Source organism: Lampetra fluviatilis, chromosome 20, assembly GCF_964198595.1.
Source record: "Lampetra fluviatilis chromosome 20, kcLamFluv1.1, whole genome shotgun sequence".
NCBI lineage: Eukaryota > Metazoa > Chordata > Hyperoartia > Petromyzontiformes > Petromyzontidae > Lampetra > Lampetra fluviatilis.
Genome location: NC_136294.1, coordinates 10169874 through 10187384, shown reverse-complemented (window position 1 = coordinate 10187384; position 17511 = coordinate 10169874). Strand labels below are relative to the sequence as shown.

The 17511-nt window shown below is 43.2% G+C and overlaps 2 protein-coding genes across 3 annotated transcripts in view; both read left to right on the top strand.

Annotated features, from left to right (window-relative positions):
- The window catches only part of EDEM3 (ER degradation enhancing alpha-mannosidase like protein 3), a 54945-nt gene extending 48233 nt beyond the window's left edge, over nucleotides 1-6712 (top strand). Inside the window, exon 20 of the mRNA XM_078865598.1 lies at nucleotides 14-6712. Within this exon, the coding sequence (XP_078721724.1) occupies nucleotides 14-540 (527 nt within the window). The 3' untranslated portion in view covers nucleotides 541-6712. The remainder of the gene's footprint in view (nucleotides 1-13) is intronic.
- Nucleotides 6713-11572: 4860 nt separating this feature from the next.
- The window catches only part of LOC144937950 (SUN domain-containing ossification factor-like), a 79868-nt gene continuing 73929 nt past the window's right edge, over nucleotides 11573-17511 (top strand). For both annotated transcript variants that reach the window (XM_078865596.1, XM_078865595.1), the window contains exon 1: nucleotides 11573-11860. In XM_078865596.1, coding sequence (XP_078721722.1) covers nucleotides 11814-11860 — 47 coding nt within the window. In that variant the 5' untranslated portion in view covers nucleotides 11573-11813. The remainder of the gene's footprint in view (nucleotides 11861-17511) is intronic.

Here is a 17511-nt window from a genome sequence, read left to right as displayed (position 1 = left end):
GCATTCCTTGCAGGTGACAACAAGGAAAATCAGCAAGGGGAAAGTGACGAGCAGTCCGGAGAGATTTTGGCGCAGTGTGAAAACCACCAACTCTCGGGAACTCTGGACCTTGCCCATGCGGCCAATACAGCGACCAACCCCAGCGATGATGGTGCGCGGTCTGGCCAGCAAGATCAGGAATTACCCGCAGGGGACGCAGGGAGGCCCAGGAGAGAGTCCGAGGAAGACGATGGTGAAAATGACTCTTCTGAGATAACCTGTGACGAGAGGCACGCGGCTTGTGATACCGACACAGATGGTGATGGCACAAACGAAGGAGTAGGTGATGGCGGTGGTGGCAGCTGTGACGGTGGAGGTTGTGGCGGTGATCGTGGTGATGCTGACGGTTCGGCAGAAGAGGTTGATAGGATAGAATCATCGAGTGAGGAGCAGGACTCGGACTCTGAGAAGGATCCCACCGAGAATCCAAGCGATTCCGTGGGCAGTGACTGGACAGAGGAGTTAGAAGCTTTCGCGGAGTATGCAAGAGACGAATTATGACACCCGCAAGGAACATCGCGGTTTGCACAGGACCTTGTTTCCTATAATACTTACAACTGTTCCAAATAATGGTTTACCATTGTATCTCAGGGCTGTCTTAGGATTTAAGGCTGGATGCAATGTTGCCACTGATTGGTGGTAGAGAAAAAAAATAGAGGAGATATTTTCTTTCTCATCGGTGGTGACTTTGTAAGTATTATCTTCCAATCTGAATTAAGAGGTAACCGCGTGATTCCCCCCCCACCCCGAAAGCATTGTGTATAATATTGTACAGTGCTCTTTGTAGCATCGAAAATGTGATAAAATAAAACGTGTAAATTGAGTTTTTTGTTCCAGATGAAAGATGCATTGAAAAGTAAAATTTTTAAGTAATGAGATTTGGTTTCAAATGCATTCTCGGCAAATATTGTCTCTCATTTACATCGGAATGATTCTGTGCCTTTCAACACCTGCCGTATGTATGCGAGTGCTGCACACGTGCGTCTGTGCCTCGCGGTGTTGTGTTGTCACACATGTACTGCGCGGTTCATGGGCGAGCACCGTGATGTGGTGGAGACACGTGTACGTGCGTTCGCTTTGTATTGAGCTCAATGAACTCCTTGCTGTGCCATGCCAATATGAATGCACGGAAATGCTGTTGGGATGTGACGAAACGCCGCCATTGTCAGTGGTGACCGGATGGCCTAATGGTCAGTGTCTGCTTCTCCTACTGAGTCGGCTTGCAAGGTGTCTAATGTTCCTTGTGAAAGGATCACTCGACAAACAAGTATTTGTGGTGGCACTTATGCCAACAGATGGCCCTCAGCCAGCAGTGGCAATTTAAACTATTACTAAATTATTAAAACTAAACAATTTTTATTTTACCAGGTTAAGGCCCACTGAGCTGTACTTTAAAAACAACGGAACTATTTTTTATTTTATCAGGTAAAGCGCGCTGAGATATTTAGCTCTTTTTCAGAAGCCACAAATAGGAGCTTAACGAAGTGGCTTATCACCACGTGGAAATGTATAGCAGCCAAACTCTAAACACATGTTTGTAAATGTGGAGGGAATAACCGGAGGACATGGAGAAAAATCCACGTGACCATGGGGAGAGAACACGCAAACTCTATATATACAGGCGTTGAGGTCAATCGAACCCACAACCTACATACCAAGCGTGGCAGGTAACATCTCGCCACTGTTGACGCATAATTTAATATTCTTATGGCAGAGGCCAGTCCTTCCACAGAACAACCAATGTTAACTTCCCACAAGATGGGAGTTAACTGAATCAACCTCGGAGCGATGATGACCTAAGTTCACTCTTGACAAGGATGCGGCGAGCAACCCCAGTAATTTCTTCAGAGAGTGATGAGAGGACTCTGTCTAATATGTACGATGAAGACCCGATCACATTTTTAATGGTTCACCAGTCAATGCTCTCATGGTCCAATTCTCATGGTGCAGATGAATAATATTACTCGTTTCACGTGTGGTTGTTTGCTACCTGCCACAGATGACCAACACCACAGCCAATTTTGCCACCGTGCTTTTAGACTGTATTGTGAATTATGGTCTATATATATATTAATTGAATATATATTTGTGAGATTTGATGTCGTATTACTTGACAAAAGGCATGAAATTAATTGAAATTAAATACTTCACCTGCTGGATTGAAAGACAATGAGGAAGTTTATTGATTTTCTTTTTCAGTGTTTCCGTGAATTTATATTGTCTTGGTTCACTACCAGCTGAGGCCAATAAAGCATCCTTTTGTTTCCTTTGGCAGTTAAACAAGTGACTTGGTCCCTTGCATTTGGTTCCGTTCACATCGTGCAGTGTGTAAGAGGCATTACGTTAACATTACACCGAGAGCTGATTCAGTGTTGTAGTCGGCACTATTTAAAATTGGAAAATTACATTCTGGCAGAGAAACGATATGACACACTGTTCAGTGAGTGGTTTGGGACTGACCACCTAAGTTAAGATCACTGCCCTCCCACTGTCATTGAGTCTTGCATCGAATCTTGAAGCCCGTGTACGAGTCTTATTTGAGCTCTTGTTACTCTTTTTAGAGCCGAGAGGTCAAAGACGACGCAGGATTTGCAGGTGCTTGCTTTGCTGCTGCTGCCACCAACACTATCATTGTATACAATATGCAAGTGAATGAGCCTGCATTTGTATTAACCCTTTCCTTATGGCGTCCTTTGGGCTTCACTTTTACACACGTCCGCGAAATAGGAATGTGGATTTACTAAATGCCAGTAGGCACTGCACCGCATTAACTTTTGTAATGACGTTCCTTAAATGATTGTCACATTTGTAAAATATATTTCTGCGCAGCAACTGTTTTTCTCCATTGTAAAATGTGATGATTGGGTCTGTGGAGTCTCAAGGGCAGTGGGTTTTTATATGCTGAAATCATAACGGAGAGTCGCACAAAGTTTTGAGTGCAATTTGTATTTCCCTTCAAATTCATGTAAACAATTTAGAACCTTGTTCAAAAGCATAACTATTTCCATCAAACCTACAATTCAATACTGATGTCAAAATCAGTTGTCGGGCAGGGAAAACTAATTTTGATGTGCATGCAAAATGTCAATTCCATAAAGCCAAATTGTACATTATTTAAAAGAGATGAATGTGGTGTTTTAATGGACAGGTGTGTGATCAGTGCAACATTTCAAGTAAAAAATCACTTGCTCAATTAGAAGTTTTAAAACAGCTGCATTGGCATGCGTTCCTATTTACATATGAATAGGGGCCAACATTTTTAAAAGATGTTCCATGGTGACGCCAGCTTTCGAAGAATGGTGAATGAACGTGTAGATACATTTCAAGTCAACGATGTGAGGGTTTTCTGCTTAAAGACGGAGCTTATTTGTTGAATGTTGGAAATGATCTGTCAACCCTAAGTTATGGAGTCTGCAGAATTGCACAAAAATTTACCCCAGTTTAAAGAATTCATAGAGGAGCATTTTACGTCTGGGTTATTTTTCGTTAACTTGTGTATACTATGATTAAATTAACTGAAGTAAAGCACTTGCCGCTATTTGGACCAACTTTTTGAATCGTAGCAGCTTGGGACCAGTGTAAAATGGTTTGAAATAACTCATTAAGGGTTAGGTTTTGTAAGCACTACATTAGCCAGGAATTGACCTTGATCTCATTGCTGTTATCCACACTTCATATAGATTTAGCTTTAAAGTTGCATGTACATTTTAATATGAATTGTTACATATATGTAGAAATTTGCCTGACAGAGCACTTCTCACAAGTATCAATAATTTAAACATGAGATTTTAACTATTTAAGTATTCTTAATTTAGGAGTATGTGGTGTTGTAAATATGCAGGCTTTACTAAAATGCTGACCTCCAACTCTGCCGACCTGTACATCAACCAGTGTAGCGTCATAATACCACATGCAAAATATCTAAAAAATGTGTTCATCCTGGTGTTGTAATTATATCTGTTACAAATGGCAAACGGACAACCATCGCCAATTTTTTAATCATAATTTAAAAATTCTACTTTTTTATGCCTGCTGAAGAATGAAAGCTCACGTTTGCAAGTTTAAAATCACGTTGGTATCCTACATGTTCTGTTTTAAATTGGTATGCGTTAAATTTACTGACCCCCACTATGCTGATGTATGTCTATCTCCATCGTGAATATAAAATCATGGTAAATCGAGACTTCCAAGACAAACTGTGTAGGAGGTAAAACGTCTCAATGGTCATGTCTGGCTGTACTCCAGACTCGGCCCAGCCAATCATGAAAGAAGGACGGTTCAGAATCAGAATATTAAATTATAATGGAGGAATCCTATGATCTATCAAGCTCTTTCCCACATATGTCCAGTAGGGCCAGATTAGAACGTTACAACAACGAACAATACCGTTTTTCCTCGATGTATATAAAAAAAAACGTTCATAGTTTGACTTAACAGATGGAATTGTCTTGTTATTTTATCAATTGTCAAAACGTAAAATGATGAAAATGCCAAATATGTTATTTTTGTGTTTATTCATTTGATGTTTCTGTTATGTAACTACGAGGATTAGCTACGTGTTGCGAAACGTTCAGTGGCGTTAGTGCCGTAATTGTTTTTAATTTATCAGGTGCATTAATGAACAACTGTTAATACGCACAATTTATACGTGCTTGATGACTCCAGCCTATGCTTAATGAGTAAATCAACAGGTTTGCATGCGGTAATTGGTGTGTGGCAGAGGACTCAAGATTCCCTTTTAAAATGGTACACCCCTAAATGCCTTTATTGCACATGTTACTAATATGTGGAATGTACCATTTGCGGGGCAAGTCTCATTTCCGCCTGTCCATCCGTTGCATGCCCTGTTGGTTTTCCTCCACTTTGGTAAAATAATAACTTTAAGCAAAAGTGCAATATATGATATCGTTATTGAACATTTTTGTTGCTTATAAATTGCTTTCAATGTCAGTTGTTTGAAATACTGGTGACGATAATGAGCTGCATTGTATTGGCTCACATGCTGAAAGTCAACTCGGTGTGTAAACACAATGCTGATTCATTTGAAAAGCACACCGATTCATTGATCTGTATTTTCTACAGATATCAAATCTACTCAACCATTCATGCAGTCAATGCAATGCGATTGTGGTATATTTGTGTAGTGGAAAACATATCTTAATGTGGCTTTTGAGTGATGCTTTGGCTTCTGTATAAGTTGTTTGAAAATGAAAACAAGAAAATGTGTTTATATTCCATGTATATTTTCTTTGGTTGATTTATCCCCCTTTTAATTGGGAATTATAACAAAGTGTGATATATGGTATTTAAGAGTTTATGTATATGGGCGTCTGCTTTAAGTAAGCAAAACTTTGTACATGACGTAGCTGGGTGTAATATGCAAGGCCTATCTGTTGTCGGCTTTACATAAACTACGAGTGACAAATTCTCGGATCACCATTGAAGCCCTTCTCTACGGTTTAGCTTGCCATGAGTACCAAATATTGATTACTGGAAATGATCGTTATCATAAGCCATACTGCCATAAACGGTACTGTGTCGATGCATTCCGTCGCACCCTCACACATCCCGATTACATCTGTTTAAAAAATGCATATTTACATAACAGACTCCCAAGTCTCTGTATATATGTGTGTGATTGGAAGATGCTGTTCACGGTCCCGTAAGTAGGATGTGACTCATACACATTGCTTATGAAACTTCGTCCCTGTTCAGATGAGTGGCTGCATGTAGTCTAAGGTACACCGCCTAAACATTCGTGTACTGACTGGCTAGGTGGCTCTGTGCTTAGCGCGCGCGACGGGGTGGGTTAAACAGGTTGCGACTTCAAATCCTGGTCCCGGGGGGGTGCGGGGGTGGTTATGAGTACCTCTTTGTGGGAAGTCATCAGTGGTTGTCCTGTGGGATGACTGGTTCCCCCACCAAATAAATGAATCATTGTTCCCCCCATGCTCACGACCACAGAGTTTGGACACTGCTTGTTAAAATGGGGGCAAATTCCTTGCGATTGTTTCCAGTGGCCAGCAAGCTCATCATTGAGCCAGTTTGCATTCACATTGCCGAGTCATGTGTGGGGAATTACCCAGCATGCTGTGTGGGAGTTTAAGACTCACAACTTTCATTCTGTGCCCCAATATTGCAGGCAAGTATTGGCCGTTGTAAATTTAGAAGCGAAAATATGACTGCCCTCACATAGTAATATGCAACACTTCAAATGAATGAAACTTCTAATAGGGTACATTTGTGTCGCAGCAGTCAATTGATAGAGGTGGAGAGCTGGACTGTTGTGGGAAAGGTAATGAGCACATTAGTGCAAGTATCTGTGTTCTCCACTGTCCATTGCATTTAAAGGGTGATCAATGAGCACTGGTGGAAATTGTCTGACTGCTGGGAGTTAAGAATGCAGCTGCATTTGGCAGTGTGTTATGGACTGGGGCTTTCTCTCACGTGGACTGAGAACGTACAGTTGTATTGCCATATGTGTACAATTGCTGGGTTCCATTGCTTCCTTTACCACTTTATTTTGTGGCATATGACCTTCCCGCCTGGGATTGACTGTTTACTGTATTAATAACAAATACAATTAAAGTGTATTATAGTATATAATATGTACAGCTACTGTATGTCGGGGATATATTTTTTCCCCAATGACTTGCAGCTTTAATAAACAAAAAAATACAAAGCATTTCAAAATTGTCATGAAATGTGTGCGTGTATTGCTTCATGATGTGTCGAACAGAAAATATAACGTTGCTGTAAAGATTGTATTTAAACTATTAAAATCACATTTTAACAGGTAAGGCTAATAAGCAATTAAGCTTTTTTCAGAAGCCACCTGGCCACAAATGATAGCTCATCGTGTGGCAATGTATCGCAGTGAAATACTCGAAACGCAGGTTTCTAAATGTGGAGGGAAAAACCGGAGGACCTGGAGAAAAATCCACGCGACTACAGGAAGAACGCGAAAACTCCAAATATACAATCATCGGGATCGTTCAAGTTAATTTATTAGGTATAGCCCTGTGAGCCATTCGGCTCTTGAATCGGGTGTAACTGCAACAAACAAAAACATGAACAAAAAACATCTTAAAGTGAATATGTGACTAAGTGCAAACAGAAAATCCAAGAAAAGACAGAAAAATATTGCAGAAAAAACACCGTACACCAACGCTGTGTGCAAAAATCCCAGTGGGATGCAAGTCAAACAACAACAACAACCACAAGACAACTTAGATTAAGGCCATCAGTCTAACTCTGTACTACAACAAACAAACATGGCTAAACCAATACACTTTTCGAAAGCACCAAAATAAAGCCATAAAAGCAATGAAAAAGCAATCATCGAACCCACGGACTCCACTGTACCAGCCAAGGTAGTTAACATCTTGCCACCGTGACGCCCATTTACTTCGCCATGTGGAGCACAAGTAGATCAGTTTGCAGATGTCACGGCAACTGCACTTGTTCATCAATTTCCATTGTCTTTTGTAGCAATGTCCCAGATGTAAAACCCTCGTGTGCTCGGAGTGACATTCTTGTTTTGGATTTTGATACCTCATCACTACAGCGCTGCAGTCGTGAATTGAACTCCTGTTTTGTTGTACTATTAAACAGTTCTGTCCAGTATAATGAAGCTAATAGTATCATGTTACCGTTATGCTTTTGTAATTACCTACTATAATCACCCAGAAATGCTTGTCCGTCCCGCGCGTGACGTCACTCTACATGAGGCCCACCCCCCTCATTAATATTCATGAATGGGTGGATTTTTACATTAACGCAGGTCGAGCTGAATTAAATAATTTATTACGCAAAGTCGCATCAAATATGACGTTTCTTTACAGAAAGTGACGCACCTGCAAAATAGCCCCCCCCCTTCATTAATATTCATGCCCGCGTGGAAATTTACACGAACACACAAGAACGTCGCGCACTCCACATGCCGCACCCCTCCCCAATAACCATTAGTGGGTGACGTCACTCCACATGGGGCAACCTCCCTCCCTCCCTCATTAATAATCATGAGCTGAACAAGTTGTTTTATTTAATATTTCAGATTTACTGCACTGTACACCCGTCCTTGGATGGGCAAAAAAGCTAGTGTCAGTATATTGGTACAATATTGTTTATAGCATGATTAATCTTATTTTATTAAATTGTAGTTCAGTGGCGGCTCCTGCAAAATCTCTCAGGGGGGGGGAAATGTCTGGATGATTGATAAGGATAAGGTCCACCCATGCAATGGATAAATTAACAGCTTAAGCATGTAAAGGCAACTTCACTTCTTTAATATTAATGCAAAAGAAAGTGACTCTTACAATACATCTTGTTTGTTTCTATACTCACTATTATTACAATCCACTCAGTTTCTTTTATTAAAGATTCCACTAGGTGGCGACAAATAATATTGTTGGATTAAACGTGCTTACGTATGATGACGTAAGCACGTTAGTGCGAGCCCTCCCGGAAGCCATAGAGAATGCATTGCAGCGCCCGCCGTTAGAAAAAAAACATCTTTGAATGTAAGTCTATGGGAACACTCTGGGCGATTCTCAGCTGGAGTGAAATCGCCCAAAAAGAGGCGGTACTCCACTGAACGTAGCATGACGCTGATTGGACTATATCCAGAGGCACAGTAACGGCTCGCGAAAATCTGTGGTTGAATGACATTGGTGGTGCGTCGCCCAATCGCCCTAATGAAGAAACCGCCCCTGTTGTAGTTATGCCAGTTATAGTTCAACACAGTCCTTCCGGTTTCCACATCCACTGAACCGGAGCCTTTCCCCTCTGCTTTGTTGTGGCTCGGTGTAAACTGTACAATAGTGACTTTAAAAATAAGCAAATATTACGTTGTAAGTGTGATCAATTGGTATTATATTATTGAGTGGAAAACAAGAAGTCGTAGGTGTTAATTAATTTCATATATAACAGATTTATAATTGGTCAATTATATACTAATTAATAATTGCTTATGCAAGTAATTGAAAAATTAACAACGTTTTACCAGTGGCTCGCCACGGGATATAATGTGCGGGAAAAGGAAGGGAAAATGGAAGTGAGAATGGGAAATGAGAGGAAAAGGGCTGGAAAAGTGGGACCAAATGGTGAGGAAAGATGGGAGGGAGAATAAGCCTCCAATGCACGGCGCAGCGTGCATTGTTTTCACAGAGACTTGAACTGCTTTCGATGTATCGGCTGGTACAGGACACGACAAGCAAAAGGTTTGGAGCCACTAATCGAGTTGGAACACTAATAAATCACGCCTCCTTCGCATGAAACGTCATGTCAAAAGTAAATTGATTTTTTACACATCCCATCGGCCACACAGCCTTCTATGAATGTGTGACCAGCATTGGTTCAATGCAAGCAAACTCTGGACCGGTTTCGAAATTAATTGTCTCATCATTTCCAATTTTATGTTATTCTAAAACCAACCTGCTGACAGTTCATAGAAACTGTGATCGAAATTTCACAATAAACGACAAACAACATGTACCACCAAACCCTGTAGCCATAGCTGGCTGCATGAGTCACTCCACAACAGCAAGAGCATTAGTAGGAGTATAAAAACATTTCAAATGCACCTTTAAAGATCAGCACACTGAATCAAAACACAAGATCATACGTTGCAGCGGCCATCTGGAACGAAAACATTTGATTTTAGGCCACTGAATAGCAGTGGCAGCTAGGGGTGTACAACTCCTCTAGAGCAGTTTTGAGTGAAGATCTCATAGGTAGTGATTAAAGTTGCAGTTTATTGGCAATAGCATTCCAGACCCTGGGGGCATCAATAGCAAAGGCCCTTCCTCCAGTATTTGTACGGCAATAACCTTAGGTCACATTTGTTCTTCGAAACAGAGAGGAGATCCAGCAGGTAGTCTGCGGATTTTTTTGTAAGTACATCGTGAATAAATAATCTGGTGCACAAGCCGTCGAACATAAGAGATGTTAAGTTTGACCCAATGTAGAGATCACAGTGGTGAGTCCTATATGGGCAGTTTAATGCAAATGTTAAGGCCGAGTGATAAATTGAGTCAAGCTTCTTCAGTACAGTACTTGGGTTTGAATTGTATACGATGTGAGTATTCAAGTAGAGGCAGTATGGTAGCTTTTATCAGTTCCAAACGAAACATAGGGGGGAAGCAGTGCTTGTGTCGATACAGAAAACCAATTTTTATTTTTGTCTTTTTACCAATATAATCAATGTGATCTTCAAATTTCAGTTTTGAATCCAGGATGACCCCAAGATACTTATAGATCTTGACTTGCTCTATTTGATAATTATTTAAGGAATGTAATGGGGGAAAAATAACTTCCTGCTTTAGTCCTGGTGAGAAGCATAGCACCTTGGTTTTGGAGGTATTCAGGACTAGTTTAAGAGCAACTAGCTGATGTTGTAGTTTGTTGAAATCACCCTGGAGCTTAGCAATCACGTCATCCGGAGAGCGGCCAGCAGTAATCAGTATCGTGTCATCTGCAAAAAGATTTACCCTGGAATGATCCAGGTCAGTGCCCTTGACATAAAGAGAGAACGAGAGGGGGCCGAGGATGGAACCCTGTGGAACCCCTTTTTGTTCAGGTTGGGAGAGAGTGGGAGAGGAGAGAGAGTGAGAGAGGGGGGCGAAAGGGAGGGACGTGATAGGGGGAGACAGGGGGAGGGGAGAGTGGGGGGGGGAAGGGAGTGGGTAGAGTGGGAAAGGGGGGAGACGAGGGAGAGAAGGTGGGAGAGGGGGGGGGTGGGAGAGGGGGTGTGAGAGAGGGGGGGGGGTGGGAGAGGGGGTGTGGGAGAGGGAGGGTGGGAGAGGGAGGGTGGGAGAGGGGGGAGAGGAGGGGTGGGAGAGGAAGGGTGGGAGAGGGGGTGTGGGAGAGGGGGGGTGGGAGAGGGGGTGTGGGAGAGGGGGGTGGGAGAGGGGGGGTGGGAGAGGGGGTGTGGGAAAGAGGGGTGGGAGAGGGGGGGAGAGGAGGGGTGGGAGAGGAGGGGTGGGAGAGGGGGAGTGGGAGGGGGTAGAGTGGGAAAGGGGGGAGACGAGGGAGAGAAGGTGGGAGAGGGGGTGTGGGAGAGGGGGTGTGGGAGAGGGGGTAGTGGGAGAGGGGGTGTGGGAGAGGGGGTGTGGGAGAGGGGGTGTGGGAGAGGGGGTAGTGGGAGAGGGGGTGTGGGAGAGGGGGTGTGGGAGAGGGGGTAGTGGGAGAGGAGGTGTGGGAGAGGAGGTGTGGGAGAGGGGGTGTGGGAGAGGGGAGTGTGGGAGAGGGGGTGTGGGAGAGGGGTGTGGGAGAGGGGAGTGTGGGAGAGGGGTGTGGGAGAGGGGGGTAGTGGGAGAGAGGGTAGTGGGAGAGGGGGTGTGGGAGAGGGGGTGTGGGAGAGGGGGTGTGGGAGAGGGGGTGTGAGAGAGGGGGTAGTGGGAGAGGGGGTAGTGGGAGAGGGGGTAGTGGGAGAGGGGGTAGTGGGAGAGGGGGTAGTGGGAGAGGGGGTGTGGGAGAGGGGAGTGTGGGAGGGGGAGAGGGGGCGGGGTCTCGGTCGAGCCCTCTCCCGGACGTGACGTCATATCGACCGTCGTGGCCGCGCTGGCTGGGGCAGTGAGGCGCGCGTCTCAGCTTAACACTTTTTTTAATTTTCAAACTCCGAATTAAGATTTCTCACCATTTAAACGACATTTGGCTTCGCGCTCACCAACCCCCCCTCCCTCTCCAATCTCACCCTCACCGACGTTTGAGCTTCGCTCGCCGCAAGTCGCCCACGTTCCCAGCGGGGCGACGATGTGTCCCACTGTCAAAATATGAAGAGAATTTTCGTGACTGCGGCTCTGCTCGTCGTTATCCTGAGGTGAGGAGAGACGGGGTGGTGGTGGTGGTGTGATTCTCTTCGCTAAGAAATGTCTGTCGAGTTTTAAAGAGTGAGGGGGGGGGGAGTAGTTGATGATGACCCGGGAGATGATCATCATCAGCAGCGGCAGATCGCTTCAAGTTGCGATAGGGGTGGTGGTGAAGTTACCACCGCTGATGATGATGCTGCTGCTGCCCAATGGATCTGTCCTTTATTTAGCCAGCAGAGACACACTCACGCTTGTACTATTAAACCAGTGGGATCATCGGAGTGGCTGTAACCTGGCGAGAGTGCAACATTTAGCCAAGATGATGATGCACTGCGGCGTTATTGTTAAACCAGTGGGATAATCAGTGGCTATGTAAGCTGGTGAGAGTACTGTACAACATGTAGCCAGCTGAGATGCACTGCGTCGTTATTGTTAATCAGTGGATAATCAGAGTGGCTATAACTTTGTGAGAGTATTGTACAACATGTACCGCCACTTTGCTGTTACACAAGTGGGATGATAAGAGCAGTTAAACAGGTGAGGGTTCAGTTAAACCACTTTATTTACTAGTAATACATTACAGTAGTCAACCATGCTGCAATGTATATGATTAACCAGATGATATACTGTATTGAACCATTGCATAATACTGTACAGTACCAGGTGAGCGTATTGTTTAACAAAGTGAGATCATTATTTATATAGCCAGGTGAGAATGCAGTGTTTAAGCATTAATAGTTTAGCGAGATAGATATGATATTCTTGGTTCTTTCGGTAAAGTCACGTAGAAGGGAAATAATAAAAATATAAAAAATAAAAAATATTTCTCTTCTACGTGACTTTACCGAAAGAACCAAGAATATGAATTCCTGCAGTCACGAAAGCTTTAAATCAAGAGATATATATTATTGAAACAGGGTTTCATGTATTTAACCAGAATACCATACACGGTATTGAACCAGGTACCCGTTATTAACGACGCTCGTAAGAATAACTTTACTGACCCACACTTTGGGTCCTCATCATCATCATCACGATCCATGGGAAGAGAGCTCCGTCGGTGTTCCCTGCATATTTCGTCATTTGTTTCCACTTTCCTCTCTGTCTTGTGCCAATATGCTCAAGTCGTGGTCACATCTTTCTGGCATCGATCTGTTGTGCCGTCGTCAAGCCAATCTCTCTTAGGTCTTCCTCTCTTTCCGGTTCCTTCCGTTTTTTCGATCAATAAGAAAAACAACAAGACACTTTTTTAATCTGTGTGGAAAATGTTGACCCATACCTCGAACCCAGTTTGGTGTTTGATTTGCAGCACCAAGGGGAAATTCGCCACGAATGGTCGCAGCTGTGCCCATCTTAGAGGCCTCATTCACCCGACCGATCTTTCCCCCACCTGTTCATAGGCAACTTGCTGATGTAGCTCATTGCAGATTCAGGTCCGCACGCTTCTGCGTGTCGGGGGGGGGGGTAGAGAAGCTTGCTTGCTTGATTACTGCTGCTGCTATGAGGTGTGGTCCTCGAGTGATTCATGATTGCACATCATTTGTGGGCATGTGAGATTGACTTTTTAACAACAACAAAAAGGCCTTCAAAAACCATGGCGCGATGCCAAAACGGGACATCACTACAAAGCAGCAATAGCTGCTTGATCAAGTTGAATCCACAGGAATCCGGTTCAGATTGAAACTTCGTTTTATTTTCATGTTGGCAACATTTACGCTAAGGTCAGCAGTGTGAGCTCACGTTCACTTACGTTGTTGCCTTGTGGGAGTGTGGAATGCTTTGCTTTTATTATGGCAAATAACACGCGTTAACTTAGCACGCTCAACCATTCTGTGTTATCATTTTGTCGGTAAGACATACTTGAATTGACCGAATTACCGTGCCAGTTTGTGTTCTATGCACGTACATGATTATTCTGTCACAGTGACGATTAATATTTGACTATTAAATGCTGTAATTTGAAAAATGTACTCGTTTTAAAGTAATTTAAATTAGATATGTACATTTCACAATCACCAAAGCTTCGTCATAAATAACGTATTTTTTTCTACTCATATCACTACTTATGTAATTTATTAGGTTTGAGTCGTACCACTTGGCACACATCAGCCCAGTCCTGCTATCGATGTGGCAGGGACTTTAACATGCACATCACAACAGACGATGCATTCTAGAAAGGCTCAATAGTCCACAGTCACTGCTACAAGACAAAGACCTACCAAGCCAGTGAATAGTGACTCAGCATTCAGCATGTTGACTACATGAATCAACAACCAGTGAGGCCCGGCACAAACACAACTCTGGTGGGTAGCACTTATGACTCTTCATCTCCATTGACAGGCCATGTGTTATTGTGTGGAAGGTCCACATTTCCGCGACGTGTACGTAAAATACGTATGTTAATGGCTTTATTTTGGTAATTTCGAAAAGTTTTTTGGTTTTGGCCATGTTTGTTTGTTGTAGTACGGAGTTAAACTGATGGCCTTAATCTAAGTTATCTTGTGGTTGTTGTTTGACTTGCATCCCACTGGGATGTTTGCACACGGTGTACGGTGCTTTTTCTGCAATATTTTTCTGTCTTTTCTTGGATTTTCAGTTTGCATATAGTCACTTTAAGATGTTTTCTTGTTCATGTTTTTTGTTTGTTGCGGTTGCACCCGATTCAAGAGCCGAATGGCTCACAGGGCTATACCAAATAGATTAAACTGAAACTTAAAACGTCTTTCGCAACGTACATAGCCAACCGTCCTAATTGGGAGATGCAATCGGAGGCAGTGACCAGTATCTCTACAAAGCTGCTCTTCATTTTATTGACCCAAGAGGGAAGAGAGACAATTCTCAGAATCACCCCACCCCCCGTCCACGATTCGCTGTGCCACAGCCTCCTGGCCAGTTGCTCCATACCACATTTCAATTATGGGGGTGGGGGGCAGTCTCTTTTTAAATTTACCATAAATAGAATTAATAAAGTATCTTCACAAATGAGTATCTCAAGAGTCTGTACAATAGGCAGGGGAATCAGATTTTTATATATAAAAAAACTGGGTCAGAGCAGAGAGAAAGCAAACCCACAACACAGTAAAGATTAGCACGGTTGAAGTGCAACGTACATACAACATACGTACAAAGGTTGACCGGGATTCCAGAAGGGGAAGAATTGTCATTTGCAAGCATAGGAGGAGAGGAAAATCTTAGGGAATGGACCTGGATGGAGTTGGCAGTGTGCATGATCAGGGTAGAAAGTTTCGGAAAACAGCAGAGGAAGTGGAGTGACCACCCTCTCCAAAGCTGCCCATCTCGATTTTATCAAACTCACATGGTGCAAATCACACACAGTTGGTGTGAATGGCAAACTGTTTTTAGTTATAGCATGTGTGTGCATGCTGATGAAGGGGGACAATCGAGGGTTATTTTTGTAACGAGCTTGTTTGCCCGTCCTAGGACGGAAGCTGTAATATTTACGAAAAAATTTAGCAGAGTATAATTGTATCTTGTGTTAATTTAATGGCAGTGAATCTTGCACAAAAGTATGCCATCAAACACTTCACTGCGTTTCACTGTAGCACTGTATTAATGGCAGTGAATCTGGCACAAAACGAAGTCATAAAACACTTCACTGCAGTTCACTGTAGCACTGAATTAATGGCAGTGATTCTTGCACAAAACTACTGTACGTCATAAAACACCTCACTTCATGTCACTATAGCCCTGTATATAACTGACCTTCAATTTGTTCAAATTCACTGCTCTGATACTTTATTCTCTTCTGCTTTCGGTCGCTGGGGTTTAAATAAATTGGAATTCGATACAATGTCTGGGAAATCATCTAGATATAAAAATTTTACCATAATGTAGAAGCATAAATTAGACTTTTTGTCTCAAGTGCCGAAGAAATAAATAAAGACACCAAATTCACTTTGTTGCTGCATAGAATTATTTATTATATGAACTTAAAATAAAGAATCGTCAAACTTAAATCGAATTTGCAATTTTTTTTTATTTCTGCTCGACCTTCTGCGGGAGTGTAAAAATCCACCCGCTCATGAATATTAATGACGGGGGGGGGGGTGCGGCATGTGGAGTGTTACTACAAACAGACATTCCTGGCTCATTATAGTATGATTTTCGCGCAGTATAATACACTGAGATGATGTCACTCAGAAGTATGTCATTTGGCAGATGTCACATATGTCACAGTCAGCACTGATTGCGGACAGCTCATACCGTCATGGTCACAAAGGGACCCCTATTCAGTGCCAACTGTGATCTTGTGAAAGGATACACTTGCAGCATCTTAATCCCCTCTTGCACCAATGTCTCCCTAAACACACTCTCTCCATGAATAAGTCAAGACGGCAAGGATGCTGTTTCAGCGTCATAAGAAATATAATGCTCTTTCCTTCAGCCTTCCTCAATGATTTCTTGTAGCACTCAATTTGTCACCAAAGTGTAACCTGTGATTTTAACATGATGTTATAAGCAGTATTCGCAGTGATGAAATGAGTTATCGTGGAACACGTGGTAATCAATGCAACTTGAGAGGAGGGAGAGCACAGCTGTTGAAGTATGGCGCTGGAGAGGACGATTGCATATCTCTCGGACAGCAAGGCCAACCCACGAAAGGGTACCGGTAAAATATCTCGACAAGTGTTCGTCGTTGCAAGGCCCGCGGGACACTGGCGGACCCTGGTGGCCTTTAGTGCCACCCCTGACACACGGCCTCCGACAACACACAAATGTGAAAACAATCCCCCATCGTCATGCTGTCAAAGCCCAATTGTTTCAAATTTGTGGCGGCCCTCGTCACTGATGATATCTTATCGGCGAAAGTGCCCCCCCCCCTCTGAAAAGTAGTGAAGAACACTGCTGTGTATACTGTTAACCTTTGTAGAAAGACAGGAACGTAAGTGTTGTGCGCACATACTTAGGGGACAGTCTGGATGAAACTGTTGATGTCATGTCAGGTTAAAGGAAAGAGGAACAGAGGCTTAAGACAGGGGTCGGCAACTAAAGTAACAAGTAGGGGCATTTTTGTTCGAAATCGGTAAGAAACTCAATATTTCCAGAGCCGCAATGCATGTGAATACGAGACGGTCCTTAATAAATTACGTCACGAAGCAGTGGGGCTCCGGCGCCGCTGATTGCCGACCGCTGGACTAAGATGAACAAATTGCATTGTATATTTTACTAGCAGGACTGCATACGAATGTTTATAGGAAAACCTAGCATCATGGTGAGTGAAATATCCTCATCACCGAGGTCACAAACACTCGGCAATGATGATGATAATGATAGGGAAAAATGCGAAAATATTGACTGAGAAGACCCATTGATTGATGGATCTAAAACGTGTTTTTATTTCACCGAGTTAACACAATTGTCAACTTGTTAATTTCCAATATTTTGCTGAGACTGCTTAATTATTGTTTTTATAAATAGTTTTGGCTGTCATTGTTGCCTTTCTGGTTATGGTGGTCGTGGGGGAGCTGTAGTGCAGCAATTAGCGCGGTGCTACCTATGTTTGATTCCTGCTCACGGCCACCAACACTGGTGATGATCATCTGAAGCGGTGCTGAGCCTCCCCTAGGTCAACTCAACCTCAAATGAGTACCTAGTGAAGTTTGTAAACATCGCCACGTCTGTGCGTGGTGCTGGCCACCCC